At 43.6% G+C, this 26824-nt stretch overlaps 1 protein-coding gene across 1 annotated transcript in view; it reads left to right on the forward strand.

Moving 5' to 3' along the window:
- Positions 1–26824, forward strand: part of LOC132897493 (SH3 and cysteine-rich domain-containing protein 2-like) — a 191115-nt gene that overhangs the window by 111221 nt on the left and 53070 nt on the right. The window contains exons 4-9 of the mRNA XM_060938764.1: positions 9146–9230; positions 9317–9429; positions 9587–9656; positions 9764–9819; positions 10732–10820; positions 25701–25752. Coding sequence (XP_060794747.1) covers positions 9146–9230; positions 9317–9429; positions 9587–9656; positions 9764–9819; positions 10732–10820; positions 25701–25752 — 465 coding nt within the window. The remainder of the gene's footprint in view (positions 1–9145; positions 9231–9316; positions 9430–9586; positions 9657–9763; positions 9820–10731; positions 10821–25700; positions 25753–26824) is intronic.

Raw genomic sequence — 26824 nt, forward strand, 5'->3', positions numbered from 1 at the left:
TTTCAGCTCTTACTCATTAATATTCATGACATGTAAACGTGTTACCTCTGATTGGCTAACAGCAATCAGTAAACATGTTACCTCCAATTGGCTAACAGCACTGTGACGCTACCTCCAGTGGGTCAGAACAAGCGGATGTGGGTGTCTTTTGTAAAAACTGCTTCGATTGGCTATTATGGTCTCGACATTGATGTTTTGACCAATAACAATGTAGATGTGGCAGCGGGGGCGTGGCCTAGCATCAGTCTGTGAATGGAGGGCGGAGTCAGGGAAGGTAATTGGCAGAATCACTGCACCTGATGGGAACTAATGTGTGTTTGTGTGTCTTCCCCAGTGACCGCGCCCTATAAGAGGAGAGGGAGAGGAGAGGAAGGGAGCTATCTCCCCAACCAGAACGCTTGTGTGTGTGCGCGCGCATGTGACTGGGAGGGAGTCATTCATTCGTTCATTTATTTATTTATTTATTTAATTGAATACTCCCTGCGGTAGCGGCTCTCATCAAGGCACGAGGCACGGAGCGGAGCTCGCCTCGGGGTGTGTGGGGGGAATAACGTCCCCTGGCTGGGAGCTGATGGGCCCTGGCAGTGCTGGTTCGTTCGGGAGAGGGCAGGGGTCGCTGGCTGCCAAGTCTGGGGAGGCTGGGACCTAGGGTTAGGGTTAGCTGAATTACGTCCAGAGGCGCGGAGCTAGCCCGCCCTGGGAGCACTCTTTCGTTCGGGAGAGGGCAGAGGCCGCTGGCTGCCAAGTCTGGGGAGGCTGCATGTGAAAATAGTTATAATATCCGTGTTATAATGTCATTTAAAGAATGCTCAGCATCACATATTTTCGGGTATGTGGAGGCACAAACATGGAGAAATGCAATAACGAATAATTACTGCAAGAAATTGAAATGGACTAATTGCTTGACTATCCCATAATCCCTTGCACATACACTCACCAACCACTTGTTCTTGGCTGTAAGATTGCTGTTCTTGGCTGTAGGAATGGAACCCAATGTGGTCTTCTGCTGTTGCATTTTGAGATGCTTTTCTGCTCACCACAGTTGTAAAGAGTGATTTATATGAGTTACTATATCCTTCCTGGCAGCTTAAACCAATCTGTCCATTTTCCTGTGACCTCTCTTATCAACAAGGTGTTTCCACCCACAGAACTGTCGCTCACTCAATATTTTTTGTTTTTTACACCATTTTGTGTAAACTCTAGAGATTTTTGTGTGTGAACACCCCAAGTGATCAGTAGTTTCTGAAATATTCAAACCGGTCCATCTGGTACCAAGACCCATGCCACAGTGAAAGTCATAGAGATCACAATTTTTTCCATTCTGATATTTGAAGTGAACATTAACTGAAGCTCTTGATTTGTATCTGCATGATTTTATGCATTGTGCTGCTGTCAGGGGATTGGCTGATTAGATAACAGCATAAAACTGCAGGATGGACAGGTATACCTAATAAAGTGGCCGGTGAATGTATATGATTATATGAATGCAGTAGTGTTTGAGAGTGAGGCAGCAACCAAAAAAGAAGGGATAAAATGATTTAAAGTGAGTGTGAGTTTGTGTTGAAGTATGACAGACAGGTTCAGGTTGGACGACTGATAAGTTGCTTTTTATCATGCTCTTTTCCATTCCAAGCAGGGTCGTTCCCCCCCCCCCCCCCCCCCCAGTCCTTTCTCTCCTTGTCTCATTATCAGCACAGAGTGTCTCCAGTATCACTTGTAATTCACAGATGGCCCACATTCATAAATTAACATGGCCAATTGTATTAAATTAAATAAATGTGTTTATTCCCAGGGAAGCAATTAGTTGTGGAAGAGACATGCATAAAATTGACATGACACAACTGCAGCAGCAACACTGACATGAATAAAGGGTGTCAAGAAAAATACAAATGCACACATCTATCCATATACATGTCAGTGCATGTCATGACAAACTACACAGACGAGGAGTTCTTGGTCAGTATCTGTTCAATTTTTGTTGCACGAAATCAGCCAAATCTTTTTAAATGTAATCTAAAAATGGCTTTCCCATAAAACTATCAAAATACAAATTCAGTGATGCATGATTGAAAATTAGCATGCTACATGAGGAAAAGCAGGTCTGTGTGCAATGTGGTCCGAACTAAATTGAAGTGAAATTGTTTCTTTTGATTCGTTTGCTATTTGGTTTGGTTTGGTTTAGTTTCACACTGCACATACAGTGACCTCCATGATTATTGCTCCCCCCCGTAAAGATTAGTAAAAAGGGTGAGAAAAAAATCTACCTTTTGGTGAAGTTGCTTCATCTCACACTGAAAAAATGAGAAAAATCCACCCTTTAATTGAAAGAAATGTATTCAGACAAAAACAAATCCCTCATCAAGAAATAATTATTTTCAGCAAAAACACATGTGCCACGATTATTATTTGGTAAGCGACTTCACCAAAAGGTGGATGTTTTTCTAACCCTTTTTACTAATCTTTATAAGGGGTGCCAATAATAGTGGAGGGCACTGTTGTTGAACAGAACAAAAAGGAAAAAACACACTGTCTGCAGGACATATAGGGCTGTAAACATCCATCCATCCATTATCAATAGCATTTATCTGTCAGGGTCATGGGGGAAGCTAGAACAAAACCCAGCTGACTTTGGGTGAGAGGTGGGGTTCACCCTGGGCAAGTCCTAACACAGAGACATAAAACCATTCACACTCACATTTATACATGTGGGCAGTTCAGAGTAGCCAGTTGATCTAATGCTCACATCTTTGGACTGTGGAAACCAGAGCACCCAGAGGGAAACCCATGGAGTCACGAGGAGAGCATGCAAACTCCACACAGAAACCCCAGTTAGTCAGTCAATCATGAGGTTCGAACCCAGAACTTTCTTTCTAACAAGAGCCACCATATTCTTGCTAACTGCTGAACTACCATATAGGGCTGTAAACAAGCCTCCTAAAATTCTTTCACTCATTGTTGAGAAATACAGTAACAAAAACAAGCAATAATGAATTTGACCATGCACATTAATATAAACTTGAGTTCAGATACAGTACTGTCAGAATTGCTGTTACAGAAAATTAATGAATACCTTCTGGTCAATCAGAATCCAGAACTCACCAGCAGCATGCTGTATTTTGGAGTAAGACTCACAACTGAGAATTATCACTTTTATTACAGCAGTGAGAGGTTCTGCAGCAGGCTACATGGCTTTCTGTAAAAGTGAGTGCAAATTATTTTTCACGCTATCGTCTTTGAGGATTATAATGAGGAGCCGAGTAAGACCTTCTCGAAACATCCCCCCCCAAGCTTCTGCTTTGTCATGCACTTTTTTCGGTCTGTATCATCAGTAATACGCCATTGCTGACCTCATGCCATTTTTTGCCATCCCTCATGGAAGGTTATTTTAAACAAGAGACACAGAGCTCAGCAGGTGCCTTCCATTATTACTCACTGACATCTGGACTTTTTGCTTCTCTCTCTCTCTTTTTTTTTAATTACACCAAATCATTTCACACTGTTTATAAAACATTGTGTGATGATAATCCAGTGTGTGAGTGTTTCTAGATGAGTGTATACTGCTGTTGCTTCTCACCAGAGGTTTATTTATTGAATTTGATTGTTTTTTTTTAAATTGGTGTATTCTTTTTGGAGTGCAGGCAAGGGTCAGGTGATCAACAAACAGCGTAGACTAGGGTAAGACGAGGAAACCAGAAACGAGATCAGAGCCAGGATAACCATCAGTGAACAATAAGGCTTGGCAGCGACTGGTACAGAAACTCAGAGCAGATACTTTGCAAAGAACAAAGAAATATTAGGGCTAAAATAAAAGACTAATCAGCAAGCTGCTATGTGCACTGAGAGCTACAGTATGCACAGTGTGGGGGGGAGTATGTGACAGAACCACCCCCAAAGGTGCAGCTCCTGAAATCCCTTCAAAAAGACAAAAAGGTGATACTGAACCCCTGGGTAAAATGTCCTCAGGATTCTCAGGGTTCTGAGGCAGGCATTGTCCAGAGCACCCAGTCTTCCCAGAGAAGCAGACATAGGGCAGATTGGCAGGAACCAGGTTGTGAAGTGACATCATCATCCCCATAGTCTGGTGGCGGAGAGACAATGCCCTCACTGGAGTCTGGTAGCGGAGCAGCAATGCCCTCACCAGAGTCTGGCAGCAGAGTGAAAATGCCCTCACCGGAGTCTGGCGGTGGAGCGACAAAGCCCTCACCGAAGTCTAGTGGCGGAGCGACATCACCCTCACCAGGGTTTGATGGTGGAGCAATTGTCACCCTTACCAGAGTCTGATGGTGGAACAATGTCACCCTTGCCAGAGTCTGGCAGTGGAGCAATGATGCCTTCACCAGAGTCTGGTGGTGGAGTGACATTACACTCGCCAGAAACTGATGCCAGAGTTACAATGTCCTCTCTGGGGTGGACATAGGTCACCCCATCAGCCATTGGCATGAACCCTGGCATACAAAATCAAAGTGGATCAGTGTTCAAAAAACAACATAGACTAGGACATGCAAGAGCAAGACGAGGAAACTTGAAATGAGATCAGAACCAGGACAACAGTCAACAAACAATAAGGCCTGGCAACAACTCACATTCACACCCATGGACAACAGAAACACAGAAAGTATTCTTCACAAAAAAACAAAGACTCACAAGGACTTGAATAGAAAGACTAATCAGGGGGCAAACTGAAAACAGGTGAGATTAGTCATGACACACTAGGGAGAGGACCAGTGACAAGACATGAGAGGAGACAAGACATGAAGAAGAAGCCTTTGTCACATGTACACTCAAACACAGACTTAAGCACACAGTGAAATTCCTCCTCTGCATTTAACCCATCTGAAGCAGTGCACACACAAGTGAGCAATGAGCACATACATATATTCAGAGCAGAGGGCAGCTATGCTATGGCGCCTGGGGAGCAGTTGGGGGTTAGGTGCCTTGCTCAAGGGCACCTCAGGCCATGGCTGCCCCATGTTAACCTAACCGCATGTCTTTAAACGGTGGGGGAAACCAGAGCACCCAGAGATAACCCACACAGACATGGGGAGAACATGCAGACTCCACACAGAAAGGCCCCTGTCAGTTGCTGGGCGTGAACCCAGAACCTTCTTACTGTGAAACAGCAGTGCTAACCACTACACCACTGTGCTGCCCCAATGAACCATATGTGCATCCGTTTTATGAACTAAAACATAATACACATGACAACATGGAAGTAGGCAGTGTAGTGCTGCAAGCTGTTGTATACAACCCCGATTCCAAAAAAGTTGGGACAAAGTACAAATTGTAAATAAAAACGGAATGCAATGATGTGGAAGTTTCAAAATTCCATATTTTATTCAGAATAGAACATAGATGACATATCAAATGTTTAAAATGAGAAAATGTATCATTTAAAGAGAAAAATTAGGTGATTTTTTTAAAATTTTATGACAACAACACATCTCAAAAAAGTTGGGACAAGGCCATGTTTACCACTGTGAGACATCCCCTTTTCTCTTTACAACAGTCTGTAAACATCTGGGGACTGAGGAGACAAGTTGCTCAAGTTTAGGGATAGGAATGTTAACCCATTCTTGTCTAATGTAGGATTCTAGTTGCTCAACTGTCTTAGGTCTTTTTTGTCGTATCTTCCGTTTTATGATGCGCCAAATGTTTTCTATTGATGAAAGATCTGGACTGCAGGCTGGCCAGTTCAGTACCCGGACCCTTCTTCTACGCAGCCATTGATGCATTATGTGGTTTGGCATTGTCATGTTGGAAAATGCAAGGTCTTCCCTGAAAGAGACATTCATCTGGATGGGAGCATATGTTGCTCTAGAACCTGGATATACCTTTCAGCATTGATGGTGTCTTTCCAGATGTGTAAGCTGCCCATGCCACACGCACTAATGCAACCCCATACCATCAGAGATGCAGGCTTCTGAACCGAGCGCTGATAACAACTTGGGTCGTCCTTCTCCTCTTTAGTCCGAATGACACGGCGTCCCTGATTTCCATAAAGAACTTCAAATTTTGATTCGTCTGACCACAGAACAGTTTTCCACTTTGCCACAGTCCATTTTTAAATGAGCCTTGGCCCAGAGAAGACATCTGTGCTTCTGGATCATGTTTAGATACGGCTTCTTCTTTGAACTATAGAGTTTTAGCTGGCAACGGCGGATGGCACGGTGAATTGTGTTCACAGATAATGTTCTCTGGAAATATTCCTGAGCCCATTTTGTGATTTCCAATACAGAAGCATGCCTGTATGTGATGCAGTGCCGTCTAAGGGCCCGAAGATCACGGGCACCCAGTATGGTTTTCCAGCCTTGACCCTTTCGCACAGAGATTCTTCCAGATTCTCTGAATCTTTTGATGATATTATGCACTGTAGATGATGATATGTTCAAACTCTTTGCAATTTTACACTGTCAAACTCCTTTCTGATATTGCTCCACTATTTGTCGGTGCAGAATTAGGGGGATTGGTGATCCTCTTCCCATCTTTACTTCTGAAAGCTGCTGCCACTCCAAGATGCTCTTTTTATACCCAGTCATGTTAATGACCTATTGCCAATTGACCTAATGAGTTGCAATTTGGTCCTCCAGCTGTTCCTTTTTTGTACCTTTAACTTTTCCAGCCTCTTATTGCCCTTGTCCCAACTTTTTTGAGATGTGTTGCTGTCATGAAATTTCAAATGAGCCAATATTTGGCATGAAATTTCAAAATGTCTCACTTTCGACATTTGATATGTTGTCTATGTTCTATTGTGAATACAATATCAGTTTTTGAGATTTGTAAATTATTGCATTCCGTTTTTATTTACAATTTGTACTTTGTCCCAACTTTTTTGGAATCGGGGTTGTACATTGAGTGGTCGCAGCATGTAGTGCTCAGCATTAGGGAGAAATACATGACAGTTGGGAATTCCAAATAAATACATTTCATTACTGCCCAGAGTGGTCCTTTATTATAAATCATGTACAGTTAGGTCCATATATATTTGGACACTGACACAAATTTTGCTTTTTTACCTGTTTACTGAAACATATTCAATTTATAGTTATATAATGGACATGGACATTAAGTCCAGACTTTCAGCTTTCATTTGAGGGTATCCACATTAAAATTGGATGAAGGGTTTAGGAGTTTCAGCTCCTTAACATGTGCCACCCTGTTTTTAAAGGGACCAAAAATAATTGGACAGTTGACTCAAAGGCTATTTCATGGGCAGGTGTGGGCAATTCCTTCGTTATGTCATTCTCAATTAAGCAGATAAAAGGCCTGGAGTTGATTTGAGGTGTGGTGCTTGCATTTGGAAGATTTTGCTGTGAAGAAAACATGCGGTCAAAGGAGCTCTCCATGCAGGTGAAACAACCCATCCTTAAGCTGCGAAAACAGAAAAAACCCATCCGAGAAATTGCTATAATATTAGCAGTGGCAAAATCTACAGTTTGGTACATCCTAAGAAAGAAAGCACTGGCGAACTCATCAATGCAAAAAGACTTGGACACCCACAGAAGACAACAGTGGTGGATGATCGCAGAATAATTTCCATGGTGAAGAGAAACCCCTTCACAACAGCCAACCAAGTGAACAACACTCTCCAGGAGGTAGACATATCAATATCCAAATCTACCATAAAGAGAAGACTGCATGAAAGTAAATACAGAGGGATCACCGCACGGTGCGAGCCACTCATAAGCCTCAAGAATAAAAAGGCTAGATTGGACTTTGCTAAAAAACATCTAAAAAAGCCAGCACAGTTCTGGAAGAACATTCTTTGGACAGATGAAACCAAGATCAACCTCTACCAGAATGATGGAAAGAAAAAAGTATGGTGAAGGCGTGGTACAGCTCATGATCCAAAGTATACCACATCATATGTAAAACACGGCGGAGGCAGTGTGATGGCTTGGGCATGCATGGCTGCCAGTGGCACTGGGTCACTAGTGTTTATTGATGATATGACACAGGACAGAAGCAGCCAGATGAATTCTGAGGTATTCAGAGACATACTGTGTGCTCAAATGCAGCCAAACTGATTGGTCGACGTTTCATAATACAGATGGACAATGACCCAAAACATAAAGCCAAAGCAACCCAGGAGTTTATTAAAGCAAAGAAGTGGAATATTCTTGAATGGCCAAGCCAGTCACCTGATCTCAACCCAATTGAGCATGCATTTCACTTGTTACAGACTAAACTTCAGACAGAAAGGCCCACAAACAAACAGCAACTGAAAACCGGTGCAGTAAAGGCCTGGCAGAGCATTAAAAAGGAGGAAACACAGCATCTAGTGATGTCCATGAGTTCAAGACTTCAGGCAGTCATTGCCAACAAAGGGTTTTCAACCAAGTATTAGAAATGAACATTTTATTTCACAATTATTTAATTTGGGGCGGCACGGTGGTGAAGTGGTTAGCGCTGTCGCCTCACAGCAAGAAGGTCCGGGTTTGAGCCCCGTGGCCGGCGAGGGCCTTTCTGTGCGGAGTTTGCATGTTCTCCCCGTGTCCGCATGGGTTTTCTCCGGGTGCTCCGGTTTCCCCCACAGTCCAAAGACATGCAGGTTAGGTTAACTGGTGACTCTAAATTGACCGTAGGTGTGAATGTGAGTGTGAATGGTTGTCTGTGTCTATGTGTCAGCCCTGTGATGACCTGGCGACTTGTCCAGGGTGTACCCCGCCTTTCGCCCGTAGTCAGCTGGGATAGGCTCCAGCTTGCCTGCGACCCTGTAGAACAGGATAAAGCGGCTAGAGATATTGAGATTATTTAATTTGTCCAATTACTTTTGAGCCCCTGAAATGAAGGGATTGTGTTTAAAAAATGCTTTAGTTCCTCACATTTTTATGCACTCTTTTTGTTCAACCCACTGAATTAAAGCTGAAAGTCTGAACTTCAACTGCATTTGAATTGTTTTGTTCAAAATCCATTGTGGTAATGTACAGAACCAAAATTAGAAAAATGTTGTCTCTGTCCAAATATTTATGGACCTAACTGTATATCATATTACAGTATATTCCGTTATACCTGCCTAGAAATGTACATGCAAATAGAAACACATGCAAGGATACAGTCTTTATTATTTATTCACCTCATCTTTGTCTCTCTTTATCATTCTCCTCATCCCTTGATGCTCCTCTCTGTACTCTATCCATTTTGTCAGTCAGGAGTGTTCAAGCGGAACATCAGCTCTCCACTGCTCACTAACGAGCTGTTTACAATTGTTAAGGAAGCCCCGCCCACTCAAGGTGAGAAATCTCCACCTGCTGATGTAAGTGCTGATCTCTTGTGTATGATAGTACATAATTGTGTGTGTGTGTGTGTGTGTGTTTAGAACAGGGAAAGGGTGCAGTGGACCCTGTGTATGAAGCCCTGCGATACGGAACGTCTCTTGCACAAATGAGCCGATCGACTTTCAATAGCATTTCAGAGTCGCCATGTCATCAGGTGAGCTTATCCTTCAAACCATAGCCATGTTTTCTTTACAAGAGTGTTAATTAAATTGAATAGAAACATTTAAATTATTTGTTGTTTGTATGCAACCACAATATTTGTAAATGAAACTTACTGTAGGTAATGAAATGTGTCTGTCTCACTGGTCCAGAGTGAAGAAGGACAGGAGAAGCTGGACAGTGAATCTGTTGCTGAAGAAGAGTGTGTTCCTGAATCTGAGGGTAAGATGACAATGTGATTCACACACACTCAAATTCTTTAAAACAGAGAACCAATTTAACACCAGAACTCTGTCTGTCTCTCTGTCTGTCTGTCTGTCTGTCTCTAGTGGTGTCTCTGGCTGAGAGTGAGAAGAGTGAGACGGATGACAAGCTCAGTTTACAGGTGAGAGATTTTGTTTCACACATTGCTGAGTTTATTGTAGCATTGTTTACAGCACATCCTCACAGCGCCAAATGTTAAGCCATGTTAAATACGAGGCTTTCTAAACTTCACTAGCACTGAACTGTTCACAGTACACAACAGTTACACAGAGAAATCCTGCTTTCTCACAAATTTACATATGATTGCTGTCTATCATGATCTTGGTTATTTCTGCACTAAGAGAAAAATTGAGAGTAAAGATTGGTTGGGGAGATGCAGACAGTGAGGACTGTCTATACTACAAAGAGACCAGAGGAGTATTGTGAAAATAAACAGCCATTTTTATACTGTGCACTACCAGGAATCATATCATATATGTTTTATTATTATTAGTAGTAGGAGTAGTAGTAGTAGTATTGATGATTTTGGCATCCATGCCCAATCATTTCTTACAGAAGCATTACTCTTGGGTTTACATTTTGTCCTTGCTCTGCAACACAACCAGCTGGATGATAAACTGGATCCAGGGATCTGCTGCACATGAGAGGAGAGGAATTTGATTTGGGACTCTCACTGGCTGTTACTCATAGGGGTGCTGTTCTTGCTGCTTGTCATAGAGGTGCTCATGCTACATGATTCATCACTGAGAATGTCAAACATGCTTGAAAATATCAGAGCATCTGAGTTTCTGTGCAGACAGAGAAAACTCGTTGATCCACTCATAGCACACGAGCAATCACAATGGGGGAGCACTGCGATTTATCGCCGAGTTGTAGGGAATGTCGCAGATCCCCGAATGTATACGGTGGGAGGGAAATCAGGGCTGATATCTTGCAGGGTTCATTCGGCTTTACAGACAAATACAGCAGAACTCTGTGTGTGTGTGTGTGTGTGTGTGTGTGTGTGTGTGTGTGTGTGTGTGTGTGTTTCCAGCCCCCCAGGCACATTGAACTTCGCGCCATTCACACCTATGTGGTGTTGTACAAGTTCCTGCCTCAGGAAAAAAATGACCTTGAGCTTCAGTAAGTAATGCTCTGTGTGTGTGTGTGTGTGTGTGTGTGTGTGTCCTTGTGTGGATTTGGTTTTTCACTCTCTGTCGCACATGCACTCTCAGTCATAAACAGGTCTCACTGCACTATGAAATTTTCATGAGGAAATAAAAAGTGACTGAAGTTCCAACAGATCTTCTGCATCATAAACTAATGTTACTTACACACACACACACACACACACACACACACACACACACACACACACACACACACACACACACACACCAGTTCCAGTCAAAAGTTTGTAGACCTCAGCTCTACTCATTGTCAGGCTTTTCTGTATTTTGACTATTCTGTACATTGTAGAACAATACTGAAGACAGCAAAACTATGAAATAACATCTGGAACATGTATGGAATTATGTGGTAAACAAAAAAGCGTTAAACAAAAAAACATGTTTGATATTTTAGATTCTTCAAAGTAGCCAGTGTTTACCTTGATGACACTTTGCACACTATGGGCATTATCTTAGCCAGCTTCATGAGGTAGTCACCTGGAACACTTTTCAATTAACAGGTGTCTCTTGTCAAAAGTTAATTAGTGGATGAGTTTCTTACCTTCCTAATGCATCTGAGATCAAATAGTAAATAATACAAATACAGTAAATAGCCTTATTCCATCCACAACTGTATTAATCTATATAATGTCCAGAACCGCTCAACTAAGTAAAGAGAAACATGAAGGTCAGGCAGTCCAGAACTTTGAATGTGTCTTTAAGTGCTGTTGCAGAAACTGTCAAACGCTCTGATGAAACTGGCTCTCATGAAGACTGTCCCAGGAAAGTAAAATGAAGACTTTACCTCGACTGCAGAGGATCAGTTCATTAGAGTCACCAGCCTCAGAAATCATTTAACAACACCTCAGATTAAAGCCTACAGGAAGGAGTCAGAGAGTTCAAGTAGCAGAGACATTGTCACCTGTTCGGAGGAGACTGTGTGAATCAGACCTTCATGGTCAAATTGCTGCAAAGAAACCACTACTGAGGGAGGACAAAAAGAGAATTCCTTGGGCCAAGAAACAAGGAATGAACATTAGACCAGTGGAAATGTATACTTTGGTCTGATGAGTCCAAATTTGAGAGTTTTTATTCCAACTGCCGTATCTGAACCAGTGGAGACAGAGAACGGATGGAATCTGCATATGTGGTTCCCACCATGAAGCATGGAGGAGGAAGTGTGATGGGGGATGGGGGGTTTGCTCTTGACTCTGTTGCGATTATCAAATGTAACTCGACGGTTGACAACTAAGCATTTTCATGGCCAGGTGAGGCCTGTTTCTTCGTTATTTCATGACAAATTAAGGAGATAAAAGGTCTGACAAATGAAAATTTACAGTATAAGCAAATAGAGATCAGTGTGATGAACAACATGAACAGATCCTGTGGATTCTATCAGTTTGTACCAAATCACACACCTCTTCTCTCTTAATTGCCAGTTTTCTTGTGAAATCCTATAAAAACATCATCAGATTCTCACACAAGTCCTAAAAGTAAATAAAGAGAACCCAGTTAAACAAATGAGACAAAAATGTTATACTTAGTCATTTATTTATTGAGGAAAATGATCCAATATTCCATGTCTGTGAGTGGCAAAAGTATGTGAACCTCTAGGATTAGCAGTTAATTTGAAGGTGAAATTAGAGTCAGGTGCTTTCAATCAATGGGATGACAATGAGGTGTGAGCAGGCACCCTGTTTTATTTAAAGAACAGGGATCTATGAAAGTCTGATCTTCACAACACATGTTTGTGGAAGTGTATCATGGCACAAACAAAGGAGATTTCTGAGGACCTCAGAAAAATCGTTGTTGATGCTCATCAGGCTGGAAAAGGTTAAAAACCATCTCTAAAGAGTTTGGACTCCACCAATCCACAGTCAGACAGATTGTGTGCAAATGGAGGAAGTTCAAGGCCATTGTTACCCTCCCCAGGAGTGGTCGACCAACAAAGATCACTCCAAGAGCAAGGCGTGTAATAGTCGGCAAGATCACAAAGGACCCCAAGATAACTTCTAAGCAACTGAAGGCCTCTCTCACATTGGCTAATGTTAATGCTCATGAGTCCACCATCAGGAGAACACTGAACAACAACGGTGTGCATGGCAGGGTTGCAAGGAGAAAGCCACTGCTCTTGTAGGAGCCAAAATGCATGGTTTTGTTTTTGGGTGCAATTCATTTTTTTGTCCACTGGGTGGCGCATGGTAATTAACCTGTTCAGGTATTTAGGCAGGAAGTCTATGTTGCTTGTCAGGTGTTGGACCCGGAAGGGCGAAGGACATAGACATATAAACATAGACGCCGCATTGAGCTGGTGGCCCCGTTGCTGGGATACATCAGAGTGTCCGCCATATTTGATGTGGCAAATCTTCCCCGTAAACCAATGCAAGTAAATGGACTGAACTTCATAAAGCCCTGTTCTACAATAATATTTAACTCGATGCCTTTTATTCACCCATTAAGACACACACGTATATATTTGTGAAACAAACAGGCATCAAAACAACACATATAACTTTTAATGTGATGGTTATAAATAGTGTGCGAAATACCCTGTACACTGCAAACTAGCGACAGATACGCAATAGATATCTCAGGTAAGCTAATCAGTCAGCATACTGTAGCAAGCTACCAAAACCTGAGGCCAAAATAACCAACCTACAAGACTGAATATGATAAATGATGGAAATAGTGGAAAAACTGGAAATAGTGAATGAAAATAAAAATTTACTGTTTTTATTTATTGAGTCACCACACAGACTTACTCTCGTTGAATAAAGTGAGCTGAGAGCTGAATGACCGCCAAACTGAGTTCGGCCAGGTTCTAACGTCATACCAAAACAAAATACATCACTGATTCCTTCACATTCAGAAAGGTTAAAAACATTCATCATACGTTCAAAAAACGTTCATCATAGTGTGGCACTGTATTATCTAATTCTCACTGCTTATAACTATACACCTACCCGGTGGAGATGAGCTGGGAAACTGAAGACTGAAGGAACAGCTCCCTCTCTGATCCTGACTGTCTGACCTGTTCTGTCAAAATCCTTCATATTAGCCACAAAGTCAGAAAAATCTGTTCGTAAAATTACGTTATAATGACCAAATACAATGAAAAGTATTTTTCCAGTCTCACCTGTGAAAGGTAATCCCATGTTATCTCGTTTGGACGGTAAACCTGTTGGTACAGTTAAACGCAGCACATGAATGAGGCATCTTTATTCTCGGCTACTGTCTAGACGCTATACCAGAGACGGTTGAAGAATCTCCACTTTGCCACATCCAATATGGCGGTGAGGATGACGTATGATTCTACGCAGAATGCGGCGTCTATGTTTATATGTCTATGGCGAAGGGTTTTGACCGTTAAGCACTATGCTTGCTACACTCCTGTGGACTTTGCGTGTGGATACTGTGCCTAACTAATATATTGGACTTGTGTGGAATAAATGGATCACCTTGATTCGACAAGAAGACCGTTTACAGGCGTTTTGTTTTAGATCACAGTAAGTCAAGTCAGAGTAGCATAGCAACTAACATCCAAGTAACATCTAGCACGTCAGCCTAGCCACCACCCGCCGTCATTGACGCCTCACTAGTTCCGTATTAGACAGAACTCCTTTAATATTAGTCAAAACCCCGCTACTGTTTGGATTAGGCTACATCCACACGACAACGGCAACGAGATGTTATTAAAAAAAAATATCGCGTCCACATGGGCAACGGATCAGTAAAATATCAGGTACATATGGCAACGCAATGCTTGCTGAAAACGATGCAATACACATGCCACACCTCTAGGGGCGCTGTAAGACGGTCCCTTCGGAGACACCAGAACAATAGAAAAAGTAAGGATGCATGCGCATAAACTATTATGCGCGAGACTTCATATTAGCCACAAAGTCAGAAAAATCTGTTTGTAAAATTACATTATAATGACCAAATACAATGAAAAGTATTTTTCCAGTCTCACCTGTGAAAGGTAATCCCATGTGATCTCGTTTGGATGGCAAACCTGTTGGTACAGTTAAATGCAGCACATGAATGAGGCATCTTTATTCTCCGCTTTGACCCATCCAATATGGTGGCGAGGATGACGTATGATTCTACGCGGAAGGCGGCGTCTTTAATGGTCCGGAATAAATTGAATGCTACACGTTGATGGATTAATTTGTTCTTCTACGCCCTTTTTGAGGAATGTATTGTAGGACTTAAACCAACATCTGAAGAGGTGAGATTGCTCCTTTTTTTCCCTATTTTTGCTGGCGGGATTGACTCTGCCCTAAGGGCTATTCTCTCTCTCTCTCTCTCTCTCTCTCTCACTTTGCACCATTACACAATAAATATTCACAGTGAAAATATTTTGTAAGCGCGTTTCATGAACCAAGTTATAGGATTTGTTGACAACTCGCATCGAGTTCGTTACACTTCTACCCGGCGTGAAGCACATGTGGTTGTGATGTCATCATAAACAAATCCGTTCTACTCATCCAGACGACTTCGCAATGGCGCCGTTGCCAGATCTTTCCACTCTGGAACCCGTTCTCAAAAGATTTCGTTTTGGGGCACCCAAAACGCCGGTACCGTGTGGACGCCAGGCCGAAACGATAAACAATTGTATCGGATTCACCTGAATCCATTGCCGTGTGGACAGGGCCTTAGTTTCCCATGTTGGAGTCTTCTGCACTTGTGGAATTAGGAGAATGAAGAGCTGTTCATTGTGGATTGTTATCGTTTGGATTTGTGGGCTACTGACAAGGAGTTTTGTTTGATGGGGAAACCATACTTCGGAGCATTCAACAATGATGACTGCAAGGCGCCCAACGCATCGAAAGAGGTATTTGTAGCGCTACAATATTTAATGCCCATTTAGATCTTTTATTTAATTTGTGTTCACACAGTACTCAGGTACAAATATAACACACGTATTAAATGCTGGCAGACATTTGACTGTGGAAATCGTGTGACGTTTTGACTGAGTGACTTTGCGTTGCGTTACTGACTTTTACATCACTGACTTTTTATCGAACTGTCAATGGACTTGCGTAATATGCAAACAACTGCTAGTAAACCTAGTAGTGTTGTTAGTGGCGTCGATCAGCAAAGCAAGCGTGCAAATGCGCTTGCTGATAAACTTTTGGTTTTACAGATGGACAGAAAAGTAAAATTGGACAATGCAAGCGCTATTAGAAAATCAATGGACAGTTTAAAACATTATGTTCCTCAGTTACAAAACGCTCTGAAATGTTTGGTAGAAAATTGCAATGATGCAAAACGCATTCATGAGTCATTGTTAAGTTTATTACCTGTTGATGAAAAAGAAAGACATGATGTTTGGTTTAAGGCAAAAATGATCCCAAATAATGATGTTATTTGTAGAATTAAGGTTTTTCTGACAATGGGTTCTGAAAATGTTCACACTGAGTTGCCAAGTGCTTTGAATGCTGATGTTCATGCAAGTGTTCCTGTGAATGCAAATGCTGATTTTAAAGCTGCACATGAAAGTATTGATTGTGGGTCTGGTATTAACCCAAATGACAGTGTTTCAAACGTGGGTAGCGGAGGGTCACGCAAAAGTAGTAGCAGTGGTAGATCTAGCACAAGCTCAGCCAGGCTGGTGGCTGAGGCAGAGAGAGCAGCATTGGTTGCTCGCCAAGCTGCTTTGGGGGAGAAGCATGCGATTGAGGAGCAGGAGCAACAGCTGAGGAGGAGAAGGGAGCAGCTTGACCTGGATGCAGAGTTGGCTGCGTCAGCGGCTAAGTTAGCCATGCTACAGGCCTCGGACAGAAGAGGTCGCTTAGCAGCACCCTCAGACGGCATGAACTCTTATCTGCTTCAGGACAAAAGGAAACTGGCAACCCTTAATTCCAACACAATGGAATTTCAGCCTGGTCTACCACAGCAAACACAACATGAGTCTACCAAAGGGCCACTACCACCTGGTAACATACTGTCAACAGAGGTGTGCAGGAAACAAACTGAACAATGGTGCAACGATGTTCTAAATCAGCAACACAGTATCCCTCAGCTACAACGTGGAACACTGCATGGAGCACATCAACAGTATGTAATGGCTGCACAACCACTTCCTACCAATAGTGCATTTAACACAACACGCACTCCTGACCTACTGGAAATAATGCAAAGGCAGAATGACATCACAGCTGCTCTGGTGCATGAACAGCGCATCTCATCTCTACCATCAAGAGAGATACCGGTGTTTGATGGAGACCCTCTCCAGTTTTGACCATTCATGAAAGCCTTCGAACAAGGTGTGGAGAGTAAGGCTGGAAAAGGAGACTGCCTTTACTATCTAGAACAGTTCACCAGAGGTCAGCCCCAGGAATTGGTACGCAGCTGCCAGCATATGGTGCCTGAGCATGGTTACGTAGTAGCAAAAGGCCTCCTCACTGAACACTTTGGTAATCCATATAAGTTGGCAGCAGCTTACATGAAAAAAGCTTTGGCCTGGCAAGCTGTTAAAGCAGAGGATGTGAAGTCGCTTCAGGCCTACTCGTTGTTTTTATGTGGCTGCTGTAATGTTATGCAGGAACTGAACTATGTGCAGGAGCTGGACATGCCTGTAAATATGAGGACCATTCTCTCAAAGCTGCCATTTAAATTGAGAGAGCAGTGGCGCATTACAGCTCATGACATCATGGAGAGAACTCATGACAGAGCCCACATCTTTGACCTGGTGCAGTTTATTGAACAGCGTGTCAAAATTCTGTCTGACCCCTTGTTCGGAGATATACAGGATCCACCCTCTGCCACATCTATGACCAGGCCTACATCAAAGTTCAAGCCACAGTCAAGGGCCAATGTACAGGGAAACATTGTTGCTGCTGTAACGTCAAAGGATGTATCTGAGGATAGTAAGGACCAGCCTCAAGATGTGGAGGAAGTGAAATGCCTGTGCTGTGATCATCGCCATCTGGTGGAGGAATGCAGACAGTTCAGAAGCAAGAAGCACAAAGACAAAATTCTCTTTTTGAGGCAAAAGGGAGTTTGTTTCGCATGTTTACGCACTGGACACATGAGCAAGGACTGTGAGCAGCGCTTAACATGTAAAACCTGTGGAAAGACTCATCTGACTGTGCTTCATATTAAACAGCAACAGACCCCAGGACGGTCAAAGGATTCTCCTGACCACCAGCAGTCCTCCAGTGAAACATGTGGGCATACAGGGGCTGGTAGGGACCAATGTGTGTTGTCCATTCTGCCAGTGAAGCTGAAGTCTGCAAAGGGAAGCTGCATTATAACAACATATGCCTTCCTGGACCCTGGCAGCTCAGCTACATTCTGTTCGGAACACCTAATGCAGAAGCTCAATGTCACAGGCAAAAAGACCAGCTTCCTGTTGAGGACAATGGGACAAGAAAAAGTTGTTCCAGCGTACACCTTGTCTGGTCTAGAGGTGTCTGAGGTGGACAGTAACAACTTCTATCCCCTGCCTGAAGTCTTCACACAGAAGGAAATGCCAGTCACTCTGGAGAACTTGATCACCTCTGAGGATCTGGCTAGGTGGCCCTACCTGTCAAAGGTGCGCATCCCAAGCATGAAGGCTAATGTTGACTTGTTGATTGGCACCAATGCACCCAGGGTATTAGAGCCCTGGGAGGTCATCAACAGCCACGACAATGGGCCCTATGCCATCAGGACTGTGCTGGGATGGGTGATCAATGGCCCACTGAGTGGAAGCAGTGGTGCGCCAGTACCCTCCGCCACAGTGAACCGCATCTCTCTTCAAACACTTGAACAAATGCTGGTTAGTCAATACAACCATGACTTCAGTGAAAAGGCTCAGGAGGAAAAGGAAATGTCCAGAGATGACCTCAGGTTTATGGAGACCATGGAACAATCAGCAAAGCTGCAGGATGGAAAATATTGCTTGAAGTTGCCTTTTAAGAGGAAAGAGGTGTCTCTGCCCAACAACATTGCCGTGATGAAGCAGAGGATGCGGGGCTTGAGGAGAAGGTTCCTTCATAGCCAAGGCTTGCATCAGGAGTATGCCGAGTATGTGAATGGCCTTATTAGCAGCACCTATGCAGAACCTATGCCACTGGAGAAGCTTCAAGGCGAACCTGGTAAAGTGTGGTACATCCCCCATCACGCAGTCCACCACCCAAGGAAAGGCACCCTTCGGGTTGTGTTTGATTGTGGGGCCACTTACCATGGAGCATGCTTAAACAAAGAGCTGCTTCAGGGGCCTAACCTCACAAGCTCGTTGCTGGGAGTCCTGCTATGCTTCAGAGAGGAACCTGTGGCGTTTATGGGTGATATACAGGCTATGTTCCACCAAGTGAAGGTTGCAGAGGAAGACGGAGACTTTCTCCGGTTTCTGTGGTGGCCTAATGGAGACATCAGTCAGGAGCTGAGGCAATATAGGATGACTGTGCACTTGTTCGGTGCAGTATCCTCGCCAAGTTGTGCTAGCTATGCACTGAGGAAAAATGCAGACGATCATCAGTCGGAGTTTCCTGCTACTGTATGTCAGTCTGTCAAGGAAAGTTTTTATGTCGATGACTACCTCAAGAGCTCTGCCACAGAGGCAGAGGCCATTCAGACAATCAAGGAACTTACTGCACTGTGCCAGAAGGGAGGCTTCACCTTGGAGAAGTTTGTCAGCAACAGCCGTGGTGTTTTGCAGGCCATTGCAGCAGAAAGAAGAGCTAAGGATCTAAAGGAGCTAGATCTTGACCGTGACAAGCTGCCAGTAGAGAGAGCCCTAGGTCTACTGTGGTGCGTGGAAACTGACTCATTCCGATTCAAGCTCGAGATGAAGCAACAGGCACTTACCAGACATGGTATGTTGTCCACCATCAGCTCAGTGTATGACCCCCTGGGTTTCCTGGCCCTAGTCACTCTGCCCGCAAAGATGATGCTGCAGGAGCTATGCAGGAGAGGATGTGGATGGGATGATTCCTTGCCACCAGACATCTTATGCCAGTGGAACTCATGGCTGGAGGACTTGGACCTGCTCAACATCTTTGAAATACCCCGGTGTGTCAAACCAGCGACATATGGCAAGGTCGCTCAAGCCCAACTACATCACTTTGCTGACACCAGCGAAGCTGTGTATGGAACTGTGACATACCTGAGGATGATGAACCAGGAAAGTCAAGTCCAGGTGTCCTTTCTCATTGGCAAGGCCAGAGTTACACCACTGAAAGCTGTAACTATTCCCCGGCTTGAACTGACTGCAGCAGTTCTCGCTGTGCGGATGGACTCAATGCTGAAGGAGGAACTGAAATGGACATTTGAGGATTCTGTCTTCTGGACTGACAGTACTTCAGTCCTCAAATACATCAAGAATGAGGATAGAAGATTTCACACGTTTGTGGCAAACAGAATCTCAACCATCCGAGAGTCATTGGACCCAGGGCAATGGAGGCATGTCTCCTCCAAAGACAATCCAGCTGACAATGTGTCAAGGGGATTGAAGGTTGCAGGCTTCCTGAAGACCAGTAGGTGGTGGGAAGGGCCCGCATTTCTTTGGAGACATGAGGAGGACTGGCCTAACAATGCCTTTGATGTTTCCTTGAGTGCTGATGACAAAGAGGTGAAGAGAGAGGTAGCCACGAATGCCATCAATTTGTGTGATGCTGTTACACCTACTGACCAGCTCATGAGCTATTTCTCTGACTGGAAGAGGCTCAAGAGGGCAGCTGCTTGGTTTCTCAGTTTGAAGGTCATTCTATTGGAGAAGGCTCGCTGGAGAAAACAGCTGAAGGAGCCTGTGACAATCCAGTCAAGTGCAACTGATGGCCAAAGTTTCACTGCAACACCTAGCAGTAACATCCTGACGGTGGACGATCTGCTGGAGGCAGAGGCTGCAGTCATTCGCTATTGCCAGCTGCAGCAGTTCAAAGAGGAGATTGCTGCACTGTCCTCCACAAAGGCAGTAGTGAGTCGCCATAGTCCCATATACAGACTTGACCCAGTCTTGGTCGATGGACTGTTGAGAGTTGGAGGGAGGCTGAGCAGAGGAGCAATGCCTGAAGAATCTAAGCACCCCATTATCCTCTGCAAAGAGCAGCACCTTGCAGCACTCAAACATGTTCATCAGAGCCTGGGCCATGCTGGTCATGCACACACCTTGTCATCAGTGAGGAAGAAGTTCTGGATTACCAAGGCAAATGCAGCTGTCAGGAAAGTGATAAGTGAATGCAGCTTCTGTAAATGCTACAATGGACGTCTCCTGGAACAAAAGATGGCTGACTTTCCAGAGGTGCGTATTCAGCCAGACTTGCCCCCTTTTACCAACACAGGGGTAGACTACTTTGGTCCTGTGGAAGTCAGGAAAGGAAGAGGAACCTGCAAGCGATATGGAGCCATATTCACCTGCCTAGCCAGCAGAGCGGTTCATCTGGAGGTGGCAGCTTCCCTGGAGATGGTTGCCTGCATCAACACTCTGAGGCGCTTCATAAGCAGACGAGGGCAAGTGACTCACCTTATTTCAGATAATGGCACAAACTTCATTGGGGCAGACAGGGAGCTGAGAGAAGCTGTAGCTGCACTCAACCATCAGCGGATTGAAGGAGTCCTCTCACAAGCTGGAATTCGTTGGAGTTTCAACCCACCAGCGGGTTCACATCATGGTGGTGTGTGGGAGAGGATGATCCGCATGGTGAGAGTTTGTTTGTCTGCTACGTCAGCAGACACTGGACGATGACACTCTACACACAGTGTTCTGTGAGGCGGAAGCCATTTTAAACGACAGACCTCTTACCAAGCTCTCTGATGACCCAATTGATCTGGAACCACTCACGCTCAACCACCTGCTCTTGCTGAAGGGTAAACCCGCTATGCCATCAGGAGTTTTTGAGCCGCATGACCTGTATGTCAGACGAAGATGGAGACAAGTGCAATATATTGCGGATTTGTTCTGGAAGAGATGGGTTCAAGAGTATTTACCATTGCTCCAAGAACGACAAAGATGGCATGAGAAGAAGAGGAGTTTGAAAGTTGGAGACATTGTCGTTATCATGGATGCCTCTGCTCCTTGAGGATCTTGGCCACTTGCGAGGGTGCTTGAGGTGTTTCCTGATAGGCAGGGCCTGGTATGCTCTGTCAGGTTGCAAACAAAATCCAATATCATTGAAAGACCTGTGACCAAACTCTGTTTAGTACATGGGGTATGATCATGAATGTGTTATTATATTGTACTTATCACTTGGTGTTATGCTTCATTTTGGTTCCTTTTGTTTTCATTTTTGTGAATTGTTGTGTCTGCCTGCCATCAACAATTAGGGGCCAGTGTGTAGGAGTCAAAATGCATGGTTTTGTTTTTGGGTGCAATTCATTTTTTTGTCCACTGGGTGGCGCATGGTAATTAACCTGTTCAGGTATTTAGGCAGGAAGTCTATGTTGCTTGTCAGGTGTTTGACCCGGAAGGGCGAAGGGTTTTGACCGCTAAGCGCTATGCGCTAAGCTTGCTACACTCCTGTGGACTTTGCGTGTGGATACTGTGCCTAACTAATATACCGTAAAATACCAAATAATAGCCGAGTTCCAATTAACCGCCGAGTTCCCTTTAACGGCCGGGTGTACGCGTGTGTTGTGACAAATAAAGGCCGGTTCCGAATACTCGCCGGGGTAAAAAAAAAAAAAAAAGCGTCCGAACGTTCTATCTAGAATCTTGAGGCCCAGCACTTTTCTGGTTTTCTGGTGTTTAAACGATTTTGCATTGCATAGTTTTCTACCGAAACAATATGAATGAATGAATGAATGAATGAATGAATGAAATTATTTCTATAATACTGTTTACAACATTTTGTTACGTGATAATAAACATGCCATTTCAATGTTATAATCTTGGTCTACCGTAATATTTCTTGAGGAATGCAACTCCGTAACTTTTGACAGATGTCTTAGCCACCCCTTTGGGTATACCCAACGAAAGCCAGCGTGTGTGGTGACATTGAGGACTGCGGGTTTCCAAGGTTGGACTGCTGCTTCTGTTAAACGACCTAAATTGCCGAATGCATGCGTCAAAGCACACACTGAGTTTTATTAAAGACCTTATACCATTTCACTTGCCCTTACCCATTCGGATCTGGAAGACGCTTTACAAAAAAGGTGAGAGCGTTCTAACATGCATTTCAGTCTGCTCGCGGCCAATCTAATCCAAGGGGCCTTTTCAACAAGTAATCTGTCGTGCAAGTTGGGCAGAAGCACGCGTCAGGCAGGCAACATGTAGGCCTACAAGTCAGTAACCTATTCAACTAACTTTCATCCGAACTTTAAGTTTTCTACGGGGTCGAGCCACCGTACCAACTCACTCGGGGAATAGGCTCATATCGGCCAAATAGGGAGACGTCTTGGAGAGAAACGTGATGCAAGATGACAGTATGTAGCCACTGCAGGTCACTTATTTTTCAGCATAAGAAAAAACCCTTTGGTTTGACACTTCGCACCCTAATTATGTTGCTTCAACGTCGCGCCCTCCGTGCAATTTCAGATTGACAGACATCGCGAAGCGCAAAGGGTGGAGGCTGCATGGGTGAGGGTGACAGCAAGTGACCATAACTTTGCAGAGTAATTAAATCACAGTGCTGCGCACAGACAATGGTGTGGTTTCTTGATTATTTTGTAAAGCATGCGCTTAACTAGTCATTAACAGGAAAAGGTGTGTGATTTATCCTTTATCCACCCCGACTGTGCCATGCGAAGATGCATTCTGCGTCTTCAAAATTCCCCGAAGTCGGCACCGTGCTATCTGTAATCTAACTCTAAACAAACTGTAAGTTATACTGGTTAAAAGTAGGCCTATCTGAGAATGATTTTTTCCCCCGTTTTGAGGTAGATTTTGGGGAAGGTATTTGTGAAGAAGGAATTAATCGCCTGTTCCAAATAGCCGCCTAGTCTCTAATACGCGCCGGGTCTCTTACGTGATTGAGACAAATAATCGCCCGGGCTATTATTTGGTATTTTACGGTATTGGACTTGTGTGGAATAAATGGATCACCTTGATTCGACAAGAAGACTGTTTACAGGTGTTTTGTTTTAGATCACAGTAAGTCAAGTCAGGGTAGCATAGCAACTAACATCCAGGTAACATCTAGTGCGTCAGCCTAGCCACCACCCGCCGTCACTGACACCTCAGTAGTTCCGTATTAGACAGGACTCCTTTAATAGCTCTCCAAAAAGAACATTGCTGCTCATCTGCGGTTTGCTAAAGATCACGTGGACAACCCAGAAGGCTATTGGAAAAATGTTTTGTGGACGGATGAGACCAAAATAGAAGTTTTTGGTTTAAATGAGAAACTTTATGTTTGGAGAAAGGAAAACACTGCATTCCAGCATAAGAACCTTATCCCATCTGTGAAACATGGTGGTGGTAGTATCATGGTTTGGGCCTGTTTTGCTGCATCTGAGCCAGGACGGCTTGCCATCATTGATGGAACAATGAATTCTGAATTATACCAGCAGATTCTAAAGGAAGATGTCAGGACATCTGTCCATGAACTGAATCTCAGGAGAAGGTGGGTCATGCAGGAAGACAACGACCCTAAGCACACAAGTCGTTCTACCAAAGAATGGTTAAAGAAGAATAAAGTTAATGTTTTGGAATGGCCAAGTCAAAGTCCTGACCTTAATCCAATCGAAATGTTGAGGAAGGACCTGAAGCGAGCAGTTCATGTGAGGAAACCCACCAGCATCCCAGACTTGAAGCTGTTCTGTACGGAGGAATGGGCTAAAATTCCTCCAAGCCAGTGTGCAGGACTGATCAACAGTTACCGGAAACGTTGAGTTGCAGTTATTGCTGCACAAGGGGGTCACACCAGATACTGAAAACTAAGGTTCACATACTTTTGCCACTCACATACAGGTAGTTATCGACTTACAACTGCGTTTGGTTACGACTGACCGGTCGTAAACTGATCTGGTCGTAAGTCGGCCTATGTTAAATGAACGTAAGTATATTGTGATGTGTAATGATATTGTAATCATCTTAAAGTCTGATTTTATCAACATTTTCTTATTTCATTACCTTGGCTCATTATTTGGTTTAAGTTAAACACTGCATACTACACTGCGTACAGTACAATTCGTTTAATATGTGCAAAACAAAAAATATGAAATACAGGTGTGAAAAATAGAAAGCATTTTAGTTTGAAACATACCAAAATACAAATGTAAAACATAGCAAAATACAAAATTTAGTGACCGCTGGCATCACTGGTGCTTGGCTGTGGGTCGTCTATGTCATCATCAGCTGTTGCAGCGTTCGGGCTGGCGGGAGCATTTGCTTGTTTCATAAACCAGGAGCTGGGGCAGAAACTGTATGACGGAGTGCGCGAGGGAGCGTGAGAGAGACTTCGCATGTGCCTGGAGCTGGGGCGGAAACTGTTGTACGCGGCGAGAGGCGCTGCCAGGAGCTGGGGCGGAAACTGTCGTACGCTCAGCTAGCTCAGCTGGGAAACACTTGACGGTCGTAAAGTCGATCAGTCTTAAGTCGCATAGGTCGTAAGTCAACGACTACCTGTATATGTAATATTGGATCATTTTCCTCAATAAATAAATGACCAAGTATAATGTTTTTGTCTCATTTGTTCAACTGGGTTCTCTTTATCTACTTTTAGGACTTGTGTGAAAATCTGATGATGTTTTAGGTCATATTTATGCAGAAATATAGAAAATTCTAAAGGGTTCATAAACTTTCAAGTATCACTGTATAGTTCAACTGGTGTTTTGAGTGTTTTCTCATATTTCTGTCTTTTGTTGTTGTTGGTGTTGTTGTTTGTTGTTTTTTTCATTCAAATTTTGCTGTGATGTTTAGTAGAATGCAGAAGCTTGTTGTAGTAATTTTGTTATTATGTAATTCCTTTCTCTCTCTGTTTGTCTGAAGGCCGGGTGATCGTATTCAGGTAATCGATGACTCAAACGAGGACTGGTGGAAGGTGAGAGCAGCTGATTTTCATGAACATACAAAATTGTATTAAATAAATAAAGCACGTTTAGAAACATGGGTCTCATGGATCATGGCTCCATGATTTGATTGTATTACTCTGAATAAAACTGGATTATTTTGAATAAAACCTCTTTATTTTGGTGTGAGCATGTTGGTCTCCCAGGATTTACTCAGGATCTCGACAGCGAAGAGACCATTTCTGTTCCACCACTTTTTTTTTTTTTAAGATTTCACAGACTGTCTAGGGGCTAAGTGGACTGAAAGAATGAAAATAAGCTGCTCAGTCTCAATCCCTGAGCTCAATTCCCGAAGCACCATCTTTCTGCTTTCAAGTAGAATCCCTTCAAATCCCTTCCAAATTCACCATTCAAATCACACCTCCAGTCTTGTGACCAAAATAAGCTTCATGGCATCGTCAGTCCAAGAGCAGCTCTTTTGTCGTGCCTCCATAATCTACATCACCTCAGTTTAATTACTGTGGAAGTAAACATAAGATAGAGTAGTGAATTTTTGTCATTTTCAGAGCTCAGATCCTCCACGGACAAAATGAGCGAGTGCTTCAATTCCCAGGAGCTGATCACAACTTTAGGAAGCCTATTGTGTTTGTGCTCTCGACAAAACATACAGAACTAACAAAGACCTTCACAGACTTGAAGAACATCCCTGTCCAGGTCATAAGCCTCTCTAAAGTCTAGTGAATCCATTTGCACCTTGGCACTGACATTATTATGAGAGTAAAGTTGTCCACAAAGGCTATGATGGTGGGTGACAAATGTCAGCATGGACCAGAGTTCTAACAATCCCCCCCACTTGTTTTTTCCTGCTACCTTATACTGGTGCTTCAGTGATCTCAGTTCTTGCCAAAGTTGGCTGATTTTAGCTGCCCTATGCTTCAGCCTACAGGGGGTCTTGGTGGTCTACCTTTTCCATTGTGCCAAATCTTCTAGCGCTTGTAGTCTACATCTCTCCTTGCTGTAGCTTAAAGGATTTTGCCAATGTCTTTGTCAATGTGGAGTTGGTAACAGGTAGGCACTCCATCCATCATTGTTCACTTATTCTTC

The sequence above is a fragment of the Neoarius graeffei genome, chromosome 14, assembly GCF_027579695.1.
Source record: "Neoarius graeffei isolate fNeoGra1 chromosome 14, fNeoGra1.pri, whole genome shotgun sequence".
Lineage (NCBI taxonomy): Eukaryota > Metazoa > Chordata > Actinopteri > Siluriformes > Ariidae > Neoarius > Neoarius graeffei.